Source organism: Lissotriton helveticus, chromosome 6, assembly GCF_964261635.1.
Source record: "Lissotriton helveticus chromosome 6, aLisHel1.1, whole genome shotgun sequence".
Classification (NCBI taxonomy): Eukaryota; Metazoa; Chordata; class Amphibia; order Caudata; family Salamandridae; genus Lissotriton; species Lissotriton helveticus.
The window spans coordinates 144,763,759-144,778,113 of NC_136067.1; the positions used below are offsets into that span (position 1 = coordinate 144,763,759).

General features: G+C 44.3%; 1 protein-coding gene across 2 annotated transcripts in view; it reads left to right on the forward strand.

Moving 5' to 3' along the window:
- BABAM2 (BRISC and BRCA1 A complex member 2) overlaps positions 1 to 14,355 on the forward strand; it is a 961,268-nt gene that overhangs the window by 144,341 nt on the left and 802,572 nt on the right. For both annotated transcript variants that reach the window (XM_078647504.1, XM_078647505.1), the window contains exon 4: positions 6,570 to 6,664. In XM_078647504.1, the coding sequence (XP_078503630.1) occupies positions 6,570 to 6,664 (95 nt within the window). The remainder of the gene's footprint in view (positions 1 to 6,569; positions 6,665 to 14,355) is intronic.

The window sequence follows — 14,355 nt, forward strand, 5'->3', positions numbered from 1 at the left end:
TCCCTCGCCGCAGCCACATCACACCCCACCTGAGAGACCTGCACTGGCTCCCGGTCAACAAGAGGATAACCTTCAAGCTCTTTACCCACACACACAAGGCACTCCACAACACCGGATCAACGTACCTCAACAGACGACTCAGCTTCTACACCCCCACCCTCCAGCTCCGCTCCGCCGACCTCGCCCTCGCTACAGTCCCCCGCTTCCGAAGAACGACCTCAGGCGGCAGATCGTTCTCCACACCCTCCTCATCCACCTACCTGCTGACCTTCAGAAAACTCCTCAAGACCTGGCTTTTCGAGCAGTATTCCCCACCCCAGCGCCTTGAGACCCTCACGGGTGAGTAGATATGATTGATTGATTGATTGATCCTGGCAATGCATTGTCCCTCCACAAAATTGGTGCATAAAACTCTTTGGGATAGGTTTGTGGCTTTGTGTGGCACCTGGTAAACTAACCCACTGCAAGTTAAGTTGTCTGAAGTTTTGTTGTTTGTTTTGTCCCTGGCCCAGCCAGGACTCCCTTTGGGCACTGTTGAGGGCTATTTGTCAGGTAGTTTTTTTTTTTTGTAGTTCCAAGTTCATCTGTTGTGATGAGGGTTTTGGAAAGTTTGCCATATTTATTTCCACTAAAACCATTTGTGATGCCGCAGTGGGACTTGAAATTAGTTTTCACTTTTTGATGTGCACCCCTTTGAGCCACTGCACAGTTGTCCATTAAGACTTCTGATGTTTGAAACGGTTTCTCATTGCCATAACATTGGCTAGGTGTGATAGCTAGCCTGCAACTTTTTCTAAACCCACCTTAAACGTACATTCTTTCCAGATAGGTTGGTGTTGAGGACCGAGCTTCCTTTTTACTGAAAGTAGTTTCTCCATTTCATGTCAGGCAGGCTATCGCCTTCTCCATTCCTTGCCCCACCTCATCACTCTAAAGAGGAAGACAGACAGAACTAAGATGGCACTGAGCTTTTATATTAATTGCACCAAAGAATACTGGGTGGATAATAAGTTTTCAACCCATATCACCTCTTTGAGGAAGCCATGGACTGCTCTGCCTCTCTACCGTGAGACTAAAGTACTGAAGAGGTGTGCTTTGTTTTCAATTTGATCAAGCCAGTGGTAAAATACATCAGTTATCACATTCGAGCTCCTGTAACTCCTTCATGCCCCTGGGCACCCGAAAAAGTCCTCTTAAAGGGCTTTCACTTTTACTTTCTTAGAAGACAGTAGCAGTTTGTGGGTTTGTTGAATATTGTTGTCTCTAATATTCCCTACTTTATGTTGATGGTGGCATCTAAAACTATATTTAGTAATTACGAATTCAGAAGTTTAATGTTGGTCTGTGGGTATTCCTTTTTTTGGTATTGTAGGAAAGTGTCCCTTGTTGTATGGTGCCCCCACGTTTTGCCTGATTTTGATGCTCTTTGACTAAGTGTGACCTGGCTTCCTGCCAACCAGGTACCCAGGGTCTATGCTCTTTCCCTAAATCTGTACTGTTGCGCACCCAAATTGGCAACTCTCTGGCCACATATAAGTCCCTTGTAAAAGGTAATATGGGTACCAAGGGCACTGTGACCAGGGAAGGCCTCTAAGGGCTGCAGCACTTATTGTGCCACCCTTAGAGGCGCTGTACCTTTACACCCACACACTGCCTTTGCAGGCTGCATGTTTTGGTGCAGAGCAAAGTGAAGAGTCGATATGGCACACATCTCTGTGTGCCATGCCTACAATCCATTGCCATGGCATTAGTAAGCCACCCCTCTAGCTGGGTGCACTATACCACTGGCGAGAGTGCAGGTGCATGAGCCCCATACCCCTACAGTGTATAAGTCAATTCTTAGACATTGTAAGTGCAGTAAAAATCATAAAAGAGTATATGGTCTCGGAATTTGTCATTACAAAAACCACAGCTCCATGATGGCTTTACTGAAATCTGGGACGTTTGATCTCAAACTTCTCAGCACATTAAACCCACACTGATGCCAGTGTAGGATTTAATGAAAAATGCACTCAGACTGCATCTTGGAGATGCCCCCTGAAAATCGACCTGACTCTAGTGTCCCGGCTGAGTGGCTGCTCGCCAGCTGCCATCACCAGAAATGTTTCTGGACCCCTGGGTCGAGAGCCTGCCGCTCTCGGGGTCCTGAAATAAAGCAAATCCTGGGTCGAGGTGCCAAGTCTCCTCTGCCAGGTTAGGCAGGGTCCACGAAGAGGAAGCTTCAATGGCTTGCCATCTTTGTAAGCGGACCCAGCCTTTGCTGCTCCCAGCAACGGCCCCCATCGGTTCTGGCCCCCACTTTGGACGGGAGAATCTGCGGAAAAACCAAGATAGGAGGAGAGGTGTGCCCACCTTTGCCAACCCCACCCCTCGGGTGAGGAGGCGAGGCGAAGCATAACTCTCAGTCTCCGCCATCTTGAAGATGGGGGGGACCCAGCTAACCAGAGTGAGGTTTATGCTTCCCTCCCACTGGAGGATGGCATAATAGGGGGTGTACCCACCCCAAGCAAGGGACCCATTGGTCCCTACCTTTACCTACCTGAAACACCCCTAAATTTAGGATTTAGGGACATCCCTGAACCTTGCCTGCTCAAAGAAGAAGAAACAAGAAGAAGAAGGACTGAAGAGCCGAGCCGAAGGAAGATGATGAGGACACCAACTGACTTGGCCCCCGCCCTAACGGCCTGTCAAGACCTCGACTTGCCCAGCTGAATCCCAGTATGTCCTGCAGTCAGCAACCCCCAGAACCCTGAGGACCTGCCCTGCCTTCCCCAACCAGACTTTGTCTCCCGTGAGCACCGGATTTGTTCACCAACAGACTCTGGCTCCGGCCAAATCTGCGAGTCTTCGCAAGTCTGCACCACTCTGCACCCAACGCCTACGGCCTTAAATCGAGTGGGACAACACCACGAGGGTGTCTCCCCAGCGATCCTGGCTTGGGATTTAGTGATCCCTGACCTACCTCAAGTCTCCAGCCGATGCCTGCAGCCCCTTTCTGGAGGATCCCCCGACCGGAGACGGTAAGAAAAACCAGACGCCAAAAGACACCCCTGCTCCCGACACCCCATAGCCTTGGGTGGTTCAACAGATAGTGTCCCTGCATTCCACGACATAATAACTTACCTCTCCAACTGGTGGAGACCTCCAAAAGATCTTCGTCTGTAACCGGAGAAACCCCATGGAAAACAACAGACACCAGATGCCAAAACGGCACCCTGCGCCCGACCACCCCTATGCCGCTGTGGGTGCACCTTGTGTGCTAAATCAGATACCCCTTTGCCCTAACCTTAAGTCCAGGAGCTTTGCTTCCACAACCTTGTGGCCTACTTGTGAGCAGCCACCAACCGAAGGCCTCCTATCCCCCATTGGATAACATTGGGCCTCAGCACTCTGCACCCGGCCACCCTAGTGCAGCTGAGAGTGCTTTGAGAGTGCATCCTTGACCCTAGGGGAACCCTTGTTCGAACCCCAGAAACCCAAATCCCAAAACCAAGTACCTACCTGTAAACCAATAACTTCATTTCTTCCCATAGGATTGCATTGACCTATTTTCTGGGAAAAATGTTATGGTGGAATTTCATTTGTGATGAACATAGAATTGCTTCTGTCTCCTCTTCCACTTAAACACAAAAAATGTAATCTGACCTTCTATGGTTACCTTTCACATCTTAGCTTGCTTCCCATGCACTTTCGTCTTAAATTCATCCTATCTTTTCTTTTTTGTCGATATTTTCACCTTATTTGATCCTTTACTTTTCTTCCATTCTCCTATTTCTTTTGTACGATCTTTCTGCCTTATTTTCTTTTCTTCTCCCCTCTTTATTCTGGTTGCTCTTTATATATTGTAATTTACAGTATTTACTCATGTATTATTTGTACTCTGTTTTATTGTTCTGCTAAGGATGTTATTTTTCTTTCTATTTTGTTTTCTGTATTTTTCTCTTGTTATTCTGAAAAACTCAATAAAAATTCTTAACAAAAAAAAATGTGGAGTTGGGAAATTGTATGAAAACATATAAGGAACTATATTTTTACCAAAACTGATGTTCTCACCTTTTACCTAGGAAATGGTCGAGTGTGATATCTAGGCATGTCACACTGAGTAGAAAAAGTAACTTTAAAAGTAATCTAAAAAATAACTGCAAAGTAACTGAAAAGTAATTTGCACTGTGTATGCACAAGTGACTTACCTGTAACCAAACCAATTGCATTTAACTGCATTTCAACTGTATTCAACTGCATTATTCTTGCAATGTATTATTACACTTATCTGTAACAGGCCTGTCTTGGTTCTAGAAATAAAATACAACTAAATAATATTTTTATACAAACAAATTGGTCTTTGAGTGTGTGACATCATTTCTTGCCCAAGCGTGTACAATAAATGCTTAACACTACCCTCTGATAAAGCCTTACTGCTCGCCCACAGTACCACAAATTGAGAGTATTTATTTTATTTTATTTTATGCAATTTATAAAGCGCGCAAATACCCTTGGGTGTCTCGGCGCTGCGGACGGCAAGCATAAGGTATTATCTACTTTCATCTCTGCCTACCTTTGGGGATCTAGTACACAAAGGGAGTCACTGTTCCTTATAGAAGAAGAAAAGGGAGAAGAACTTTTGTCGTGTGCTACTCTGTCTGAACAGTGACTCCCTTTGTGTCATAGTTACTTTTGGGGAGCAAGGGTCACTGAACCTAAATATCAACTCCTAGTCTCCCCCTTCTCCATAAATAAGAATACCTTTGGGGATCCACTGGACTCTTTGCACACTATAGCTTACTTTGGTATAGTCTATACAGAGCCAGCTTCCTACAGGTATGGACACTCTTTAGGCATATTCTGACATTGTGTATATCCCTTCCAGACTGGGCAAGACACAGCCTTTGTCTTCTAGTGTCAGTAGGAAGGGGAGGTGGGGTTGAGAGCTTTGTGTCAAGGAGACCCAAAACAAAGGCACAAAAGAGGAAGAGGCTTCCTCAATCAGCTACCTCTCAAGTGTTGGTGGTAACACCTCTGGGGGGAGAATAAATCAGTAAGGGGGCATGGCTGTCCCTAATCTGTAAAGGGGGCTCCTTTCTCTTACAGACACCTGAGTTTCTTTGAGAGAACCTCAGGAGTAGTCCTACTGTTTACATCCCTGTCTTTCAAGCTCTCTCCATCCTCCAGATCATACAAACAAAGGGATCTAAAATGGATTCCTGTCCTCACACAGTACAGCACTACAAGTACACTGCATGAGATAGTCTGTTTCTGAACTGGGTTAGTTCTAGTGCAGCATGCTATGAATCACAGTGGCAATTTGGTACAGGCATCTGGTTTCATTGTCAAGCCAGTGCAGGAAACTTAGGACCATGGCAATATGGTTGAATCAATGTGTGAAGGAGGCTGAATGGACTTGGTTGAATTAATGTGTGATGGAGGTAGGATGGACTTGGTTGAATTAATGTGTGAAGGAGGCTGGATGGACTTGGCTGAATTAATGTGTGATGGAGACTGGATGGACTTGGTTGTAATAATGTGTGATGGAGGCTGGATGGACTTGGTTGAATTAATGTGTGATGGAGGCTGGATGGACTTGGTTGAATTAATGTGTGATGGAGACTGGATGGACTTGATTGAATCAATGTGTGAAGGAGGCTGGACGGACTTGGTTGAATTAATGTGTGATGGAGGCTGGATGGACTTGGTTGAATTAATGTTGATGGAGGCTGGATGGACTTGGTTGAATTAATGTGTGATGGAGGCTGGATGGACTTGGTTGTATTAATGTGTGATGGAGGCTGGATGGACTTGGTTGTAATAATGTGTGATGGAGGCTGGATGGACTTGGTTGAATTAATGTGTGATGGAGGCTGGATGGACTTGGTTGAATTAATGTGTGATGGAGACTGGATGGACTTGATTGAATCAATGTGTGAAGGAGGCTGGACGGACTTGGTTGAATTAATGTGTGAAGGAGGCTGGACGGACTTGGTTGAATTAATGTGTGATGGAGGCTGGATGGACTTGGTTGAATGTGTGTGATGAGGCTGGACGAACTGATGCTTGAAGATACACCAGGAGAGGAGCTTCCCCGACTTTAGGAATACCTTGGAGAATGGTGTTTGAATAATCCAGTGTAGGCAGAATTAGGTCTGGAACTGACATTATAGAGTTGGTTCAAGAATGAATTTTCTGATAACCTTCAGCAGCCGGCAATGGTACTGTGCATTTTTCACCATATGCTCTACGTGTAAGTCAATGTGTAGTTTTACATCGAAGAATGCTCCCTAGATGTGCACAGCATATTTGTTTCTCTAGTTAAAAGAGATGGTCGTATTGAAATCTGCAGATATTCATTTCAATTATTACTTTAAGTGTTTTTTAAGCAGAATTTGAATATTTGTATTGTTGGGCAATCAATTGCAGCCATGAATGAATGAGTGTAATACTTAAAATTTTGTTTTGCCCTTTTCTATTAAATGTGACCATCTCTAAGACTTTTTAATTGGAATGAAAGGCTGAAATGATTAGTGCATCCTTAGTACCTGATTGCTACTTGACGTCACTTTAAATTTTCGTTCCAGGGGATATTATTTTCAATGCCCTCTACCCAGAGCTGCCACCAGATTTTATTTTTGGAGAGGATGCCGAGTTCTTGCCAGATCCCTCAGCCCTCCATGTAAGTAAAGCTAGAATTAGCACAGTACTCAGTCCTGTTTGGAGGATCAGACACTAGTCTTCCCACTTGCTTTAATGCTAGGACCTTTTTCCAATTAATGTATTGAATGGCAGTGGACAAATACCTGTCTTGTGGCGCCAATTCCATTCATGTATGAACTGTGAACTATATAATCTATGAATTGTATTTAGTTTCTTATTAACTACAAATTCTATCTTCTTATGAAAATGGGATGTAAGCACTTTCTAGCCATAAACATTCTTTAACTAACACATTATCAATGTGCAACTGTGGCGATGTTTTCTACCCGAAACCAAAAATCAGGATGAAAATGGGTTAAATATCTCCTTTGACCAGACTTCAAACTCCAGTAGGAATAAGATGTCTCCATATTAGTAGATCAGCCAGGCGTCTAAAAGTCATTACATCTGCTTAGATTATTTCTATCACAGGTCACGGCATCCTCCCTCTAGAAGGCAGTGGGACAAAAATAATACAATTCAATTGCAGTAGGAAATTAAAATGATCCTGAAAGAAGGCAGCTTATTGACTGCAGTCCTTCAATGGTAGAAGAGGGAAAAGTAAGAACTTCCTAAAAAACCCGACAATTTCAATATTTTTATCATAGAAATGAAGGTTGTAGCACAGAAGTACTAGAGTTTAGCGATAGTGAGATTCATAAACCTTGCTTGCTGTAGAAAGTGTTACATCAAATTTGTTTCACTATATGGGACATGGCTGATAGGCGCACCAGTCTTTACACAGGAGGATGTTTGTTTTTGCTGTGTTGCATTTAGTTGGTTGTTCTTCCAGTGTTAAATTTCTAACTTGCAGAGGCCAAAAACATCCATGATCTATGTATGTTGTATTTCTAGTATGATGATAATAATAAAAATCCGGTATTTGAAAGTGCAAACTAATCACCCCTAGGGGTCTCAAGGCACTGAGGGCAGTCAGGGAGATTAAGTGAGCTATTGTCCAGAGTCACATGATGCTGAGCCGGGGATCGAACTGTGAACCCAACGCTCCAGAGTCATCCACTCTGGTCACTGCAGCACACCCTCCCCGATGATAATCCGAGTGCTGTCAAGAAAGTTGTATGAGCAAAGGCCAAAGGTCTCGATTATACCTGGGAGACAGCAGAGGTGCAATTGTGGAATCCTGAATGATACTTGGCTCACTGTTGAAAGGCAGTGAGTCAGAGGTCAGGTGTGAGGTCATAGGTTGCCATTGACAGAGAAACGAAGAGATCAAGTCAAAGGCAGACATTTGAATTCCAAGACCCATGAGCCAACACAGTAGTGCAGCATTAACCACTGTGGCGAAGACAGTGGAAAGATCCAGCCTGGGAAGGGCTATGAGCCATTCTGGTCCACTGGTGTCTTGAGTTCCCCCCAAAAGGAAATTAGTGATGATTCAATGTCAAGGTGGAACTCTGTCTGCACATCCACCCTGGAGTTTGCTGAATTTGAGAAGCTCTGTGAGGCTTCTCTGTTGTTAGAAGGCACCTGTAGCATAGCATCCCTTGGTGATGAGTCTGCAGTTAGCATATTCAGGCCGGATCCCCTTGAGGTCACTAGAGCAGTGAGCTGAAGAGCTGGGAGTTGTTTATAAAGGCCCTTTCTGGGGCATCCACAAAGATTGTTGATAAGGTGTCCTTGAAGATGCCTAACAGGAAGGGTTCTGTAGACCTGGGCTTATTGCAGGACTTCGCATTTTTTGGGAGTTCTTCTTGTTCTTGTGGGGAAAAAAGGTGCAGAAAAGTTCTTCTGCGTCAGTGTGTTGTCTCCACATTTGGGTTCTGGTGGCAGTTTTCTACAAATGTAGGTGTCTTAAAAATGAAGTGATTTCAAGGTGTCACAAATTAGTTGCAAGTCAGTGATGTGTCTGGCCGTGGCCAGGTCTGCTGGCTTAGTGAACTAATGCGCCCACTAAAGGGACCTGTGTTTGACCTCAAGGTCACGGGTTGAAATCCTGGTGGGCCAACTCAGCCTTGCATCCTTTCGAGGTCGATGAAATGAGTATCATTGAGTTGGGCATCAATAAACATCTGTTATTCCACGCCAATATATCCTTCGCGGTGAACGTGCTCTTTACAAATACACATGTTATGTTATGTGTATGTTATGTCAACGGAGGTGGCCTCTGAGTTCCCAGATTTAGCAGAAATCTTTTGGATCTCCCTCAATGCTCAAGCTGATTCCTTGTTGCTGGCTGAGAAGAATGATCTCTTCTGGTGGTTGGTCTTCAGAACCTGTTATATGGCCAGCGGCATAGCTTGATCTCTTCCTCATACCTTTACTTCCTTCACCTGTGCACTGCCCCAGTTGTCACTATCAGGACTGAGCTGCCCTGGTTAATCATCTCGTATTCCGCTCTCTTCTGGGTATCATTATTTCCTTGCTATGAAGGACTAAGTGGAGGACCAATGTTAGCCCTAATTAAAACCTTTCAACAGGAGAACGTACAGAATGAGATACCTTCAGAGATAGTCCTTTTGAGTTGTGTCTTTTGGTAGTGTTTCACTGGAGGCATCAGTTCAGTATGATATATGAAAAAGGTGAAGTAAGCTACATTCATCTTTGTTATTTCAGTAAGGGGTTCCAAACCAGTTGTGAACAGATTATATCAGTCATCACAGCTCTTTTGAGATGCAGTGAAGGGCTCCTTTGAGTCTGTCACCTGCTCCTTTTCGGTAAGATGGTTGTGCTTATAGGTTAAAACCTTTTTTTAAAGAAAATTGTTTATTGTGATTTTTCAGTCAGTATCGCACGGTTTCAGAACTGAAAATCAAACATTAAATCAAATTGCCTATGTGCAGCATATCATTTATGGGTTAAAACTTCAGCCAGTTCTAAATTCCTGCCAAAGCTGTGGAAGCAAACTAGATAAGGACTCTTCTGCTGATGCTACTGCTGTAGCACAAGGGATCTAATAGTAGCACTTCAGGAGGAAGCCAGCTGCAAAACCACCTGTCCTACAATACGGATGCCTATCTAGGCTAACCTAAAATACTTGTCAAGCCTTGGGGGACACTTATCTCTTTGCTTAAGATGCAAAGGCCTCTAGGGCACTACCTACACTGATCCAACTCTGGTCAGTCCTTAGCCGCCTTCTCATCCATCCATAAAACTCACAACTGATCTGCAGTCTGGTGATTCCAACTTGCAGAGTAACAAGGAACAAATCAAACCTTTAAAGTATTATTTGTCTGCCAAAATGTAAATCAGTAACACATCAAACATCTCTTTTCCCTCAATTCTGGAGGAAGGCTTCTAGATTAAAAGAGCAAGCAGAACAGCTACATGGCTCTGTGCGCAGGTGCTGAAGAATACAACATGGGCCGAGGGGAAATCTCGGATAGATTTTTGCAAGTCTCCATCAGCTATTTGCATCTCAGTGGAAAATGCATTTACAAACTCTTCATGTCGATGACTTTCATTGTTTAATCAGAGACAATGAAGCATGACTTTGATGAACTAATGCGCCTGTTCCCTTTCATGTAGCGGAATCAGCACCAAACCAAAACCACCATCAGGTTCGAGCCAAGCCAACAACTAGGTAAGACCATTAACCTGGAAGATGGCACTCTCATTGCCCATTAGTTTGGCAAGGAAAGCAAATGATATCCAGGCCCTCCCGCCGCCATTTGTTTCGAATTATAACTTATTGTAAGTAACTAATGGGCAATGAGAGGGCCGTCTTCCATTGGCGTGTTCCAAGCAGGCACATTTATGGAGCCGCGATATGTACAACAATGTACAGCTTCTCTAGGCATTGCCCTTATGACACTGTGTCTAGGAAGGATGCACTATTAATCCAAACTGTTCTCTGCAACTTGCATTCGTTAGGATGGTACCAATGCATCTCCACCTTTCTTTGTGGGTCTGCTTAGTAATATGTTCCCAAAGATGAAGGCAAGAGAAAAGCTCATATTAAAAGAAGGAAAGGTGTGCCCCTGCACTCCATCCGTGGGGCACACACACCACCTAAGCAGTTATCAAGTGAATATATTTCTGATGTGTTGCATCTCTGCTTTTTATCCATTGCTAATTACCTGCATGTCAGTGAAATTAATTGTAATAATGTATTTGACTAACAGATGATGAAACAAATGTGGCTGAAGCAAACCTTTAACATTTTAATGTATTACTAAATAGAATAGACTTCTCCTCCTCACTCTTCCCCCATCCTATTTCTCTTCTTCCTCCTCTTTGACTTTTTCTCCTTCTTCTTCATCTAGATCCACATCGGGATCTGTCTCCATAAAATGTCGACAGGTGCTGCAAATAACAATAAACACTGCCCAGTTGTTCATCTCTTTTCACTGTCAGATCAGGTACTGTGCAGGGACATAAGGACCAATGGCCAGCGACTATCTTCCCCTCTAAATGTCTCTCCTTTAAACGTAATGACAAAGCACCACAGAGAAGGCCATATACCTTGCGTTTAAATATAGTATACATCATCAATTGCTGTTCCCAGCCAGTCTGGCCACGTAATGTGCCCTGGGAATATCTTCAACAGTGTTTCTGAAATAGGCATTGAAAACTGGTATCCCAGTGGCATGCCAATGGGCACCCCTGTAAGAGTGAGCACTATTTGCCATTAGGTCTCCTGATGGTCAGCCTGATTTTTATTTATTTATTTTGAAAGTTTTATATAGCGCGAACAAGATCTTTGCAGATATCAGAGCGCTTTACACAAAAGGGGTACATTAGGTAACATAGTCAAACCAGTAAATCAGTGGAGCTCACAGTACACATAAATGAGGGCAAAGCCAATCATGTAAATCAATAAATCAATAATACAAGTAATGCAATTATGCAGCGGGGTCAAACAAGTAATACAGTTCAGTGCATAATCTTAAGGAGGCCGAATTAATAGCTCAGGTGTATTTTGCCATGAGGATTGCTTTCACTTCTTTCTTAAAGAGTGTAGTGGAAGAGATGAGCCTAGTTTCGGGGGGGAGTGAGTTCCAGATTCTGGGTGCCATTCCTGAGAAGGAGCGTTTATATGTTTTTTCCTTCCGGAATCTGCGGGGTTTCAGCAGAAGATTGTTTGTGCCTCTAGTGTTTCTAGCGCCGCCAGAGATTGTCAACTTCTGAGTGAGGTAGCCGGGAGAGTTCAGGTGTATCGCCTTGTGAGTCATGCAGGCTATTTTCAGATGTATTCTGGCTTCAAAAGGCAGCCAGTTCAGGGATTTCAGGTCAGGGGAAATATGAGAGTGCTTTTTTGACCCAGTGATGAGCCTCGCTGCAGCATTTAGAGAGGCTCTTAGGGGTGCAGTAGTAGTTAGAGGGAGTCCGCAGAGGGCGGCGCTGCCATATTCTATTCGAGGGATGACTAGTGCTTGTACTGCGGTTTGAAAGTCATTGGCTGGTAGGAACGGTTTAAGTTTCCTCAGGGTATTTATTTGCAAATTCGCTCCCTTAGTTGCCTTGCTGATGTGTTGCTGCATGTTTAGATTGGTGTCGAGAGTTATGCCTAGAGATTTTGCTGAATCCACTATGGTGGGTTGGACATTGAGTGCCGTTAGGTGTTTGAGCCAACTTTGAGTGGTGGAGATCTTCGCTGGAGGTGAGATCAGAAGGAACTCTGTTTTCAGGGCATTGAGTTTGAGATGATTATCAGCAAGCCAAGATTGGGTGCTTCTGATCGTTGAGTTCAGGAGCAGAATGTCTTTGGGGGAATGTAGTTTGAGATATAGTTGGGTGTCATCGGCGTACATGTGAAAGTGTAAATTGGATGCTTGTAGCAAGGTGGTGAGAGGTTCCATAACTAGGTTGAACAGAGTTGGGGATAAGGAGGATCCTTGGGGGACGCCCAGTGTTACAGGTATTGGCAAGGACATCAGGTTGTTGCTCTTGAATTTCTGCGACATGTTGTGTAGAAAGGAAGTGAACCACTTGAGAACAGTTCCAGATAAACCCATTCTTGTGCTTAGTAGTTCGAGTAAGTTCTCATGTTTAACGGTGTCGAACGCTGAAGAGAGATCGAGAAGGATGAGGAGGCAGGTTTAGTTTTGGTCTAGCATTTGAAGTGCGTCGTCAATTATGTGGGTCATAGCAGTTTCTGTACTGTGTCCAGCTCGGAAGCCTGATTGATGAGGATTGAGGAGATCAAATTGTTCAATGTGTTTAGTCAATTGTAGTTGTATGCATTTTTCCAGCAGTTTGGCGAGAGTGGGGATATTAGTGATGGGACGGTAATTGTTCAGATCAGAGGGGTCGGCTGTAGGTTTCTTTAGTAAAGGTGTGACTTGTCCAACTTTGAGGGAGTCAGGTATGGTTCCTTGTTGAAGGGAGCCGTTGATAATTTTAGTCCAGAGTGGGAGAAGCAAAGGGGCAAAGTCTTTTACAGCGTTAGCCGGAAGGGGGTCTGTGAGGTGATTGGATGGTTTCAAGGTGCTGAGCAGTTTACCAATTTTCTCTTCAGAGTATGTACCAAAGGACGACCATGTAGCATTATTTTTAGGTTCAATGGGTGCTATGCAGTGGGGTTTGGAGTAGAGGCTTGCGTCAGTGAGGAGATCGCTCTTTATGTTGTCAGTTTTCTGGATAAAGAAAGCGGAGAAGTCTTCACAGGAGGGAGCTTCGCGCACAATGCTGAGTGGTTGGGGTTGTTCCTTGGATTGTGTTTTGATTAGCTCAAACAGTTTTCTCGGACGGTTTTTTGCTTGGTCGAGCTGGAGGCTGAAGAAGTCTAGTTTTGAGCGTTTTATTTTCCTGAAATAAGCGTTTCTCTTTTTCTTCATAGTTTTTAGGTGCAGTGCAGAGGGAGCTGATCTCCAGGTGCGTTCTGCCAGTCGCATGTCTCGTCTATCCTCATTGAGACTTCCGTCATACCATGGGTTGGAGATTTTAGTGGAGACTCTTTTTAACTGCAAAGGTGCAGCCTCATTTATTATTGAGGTCATAGCATTGAGGTAGTGGTCAGTCAGTGATTGAACGTCATGAGCGCCGGGCGGTGGTATTAGGAGATTGCAGCTGTTAGGAGGCAAAGAGCTTAGGTTAAGTTTTTTCAGGTCTCTTTTCCAGACTTTGGGCTTGGAGGATTGAGTCGGGTTAGATTTAACTTTTACATTGATGAAGAATGTGACAATATGATGATCTGACCAGTCACAGGGTTGGATAGACTCGAGTTCGATAGAGTTCTCTTTGGAGATGATAAGGTCGAGGATAGAGCCTTTCTCGTGGGTCGGGCTGTTGCATATTTGGGTGAGGTCAAGGGCATTGAGGAAGCTTTTAAGACTATTTACCACCGCGTCATTGCGATCATTCCAGTGGAGGTTGAAGTCGCCAAGGTATATTTGGGTGAGCTGCCGTCCGGAGTTGGTTGAGATCATATCCATGATTTGTTGGGAAAAGATGAAGTTGTCTCTGGGTGGGTGGTAAATGCTGTGTAGAGAGCATATCGGTTTACCTTCACTGATAATGTCGAGGCAGATGTATTCACAGGATGTTGGGGATGATATGGAGGTGGACTTGCATTTCAGAACGGATAGGTTGTTCCTGTAGATGCATGCGATTCCACCACCTATTTTGCCTGGCCTGTCAAGTCTAATTATGTGGTAATTGGGTGGAACCAGAATATCCATTATAGGTGACGAGGCTTCAGTTAGCCATGTTTCAGTCAGAATGATTAGGTCAAGGTCCAGCGATAAGAGGAGATCAGCGATGGCGGCGGAA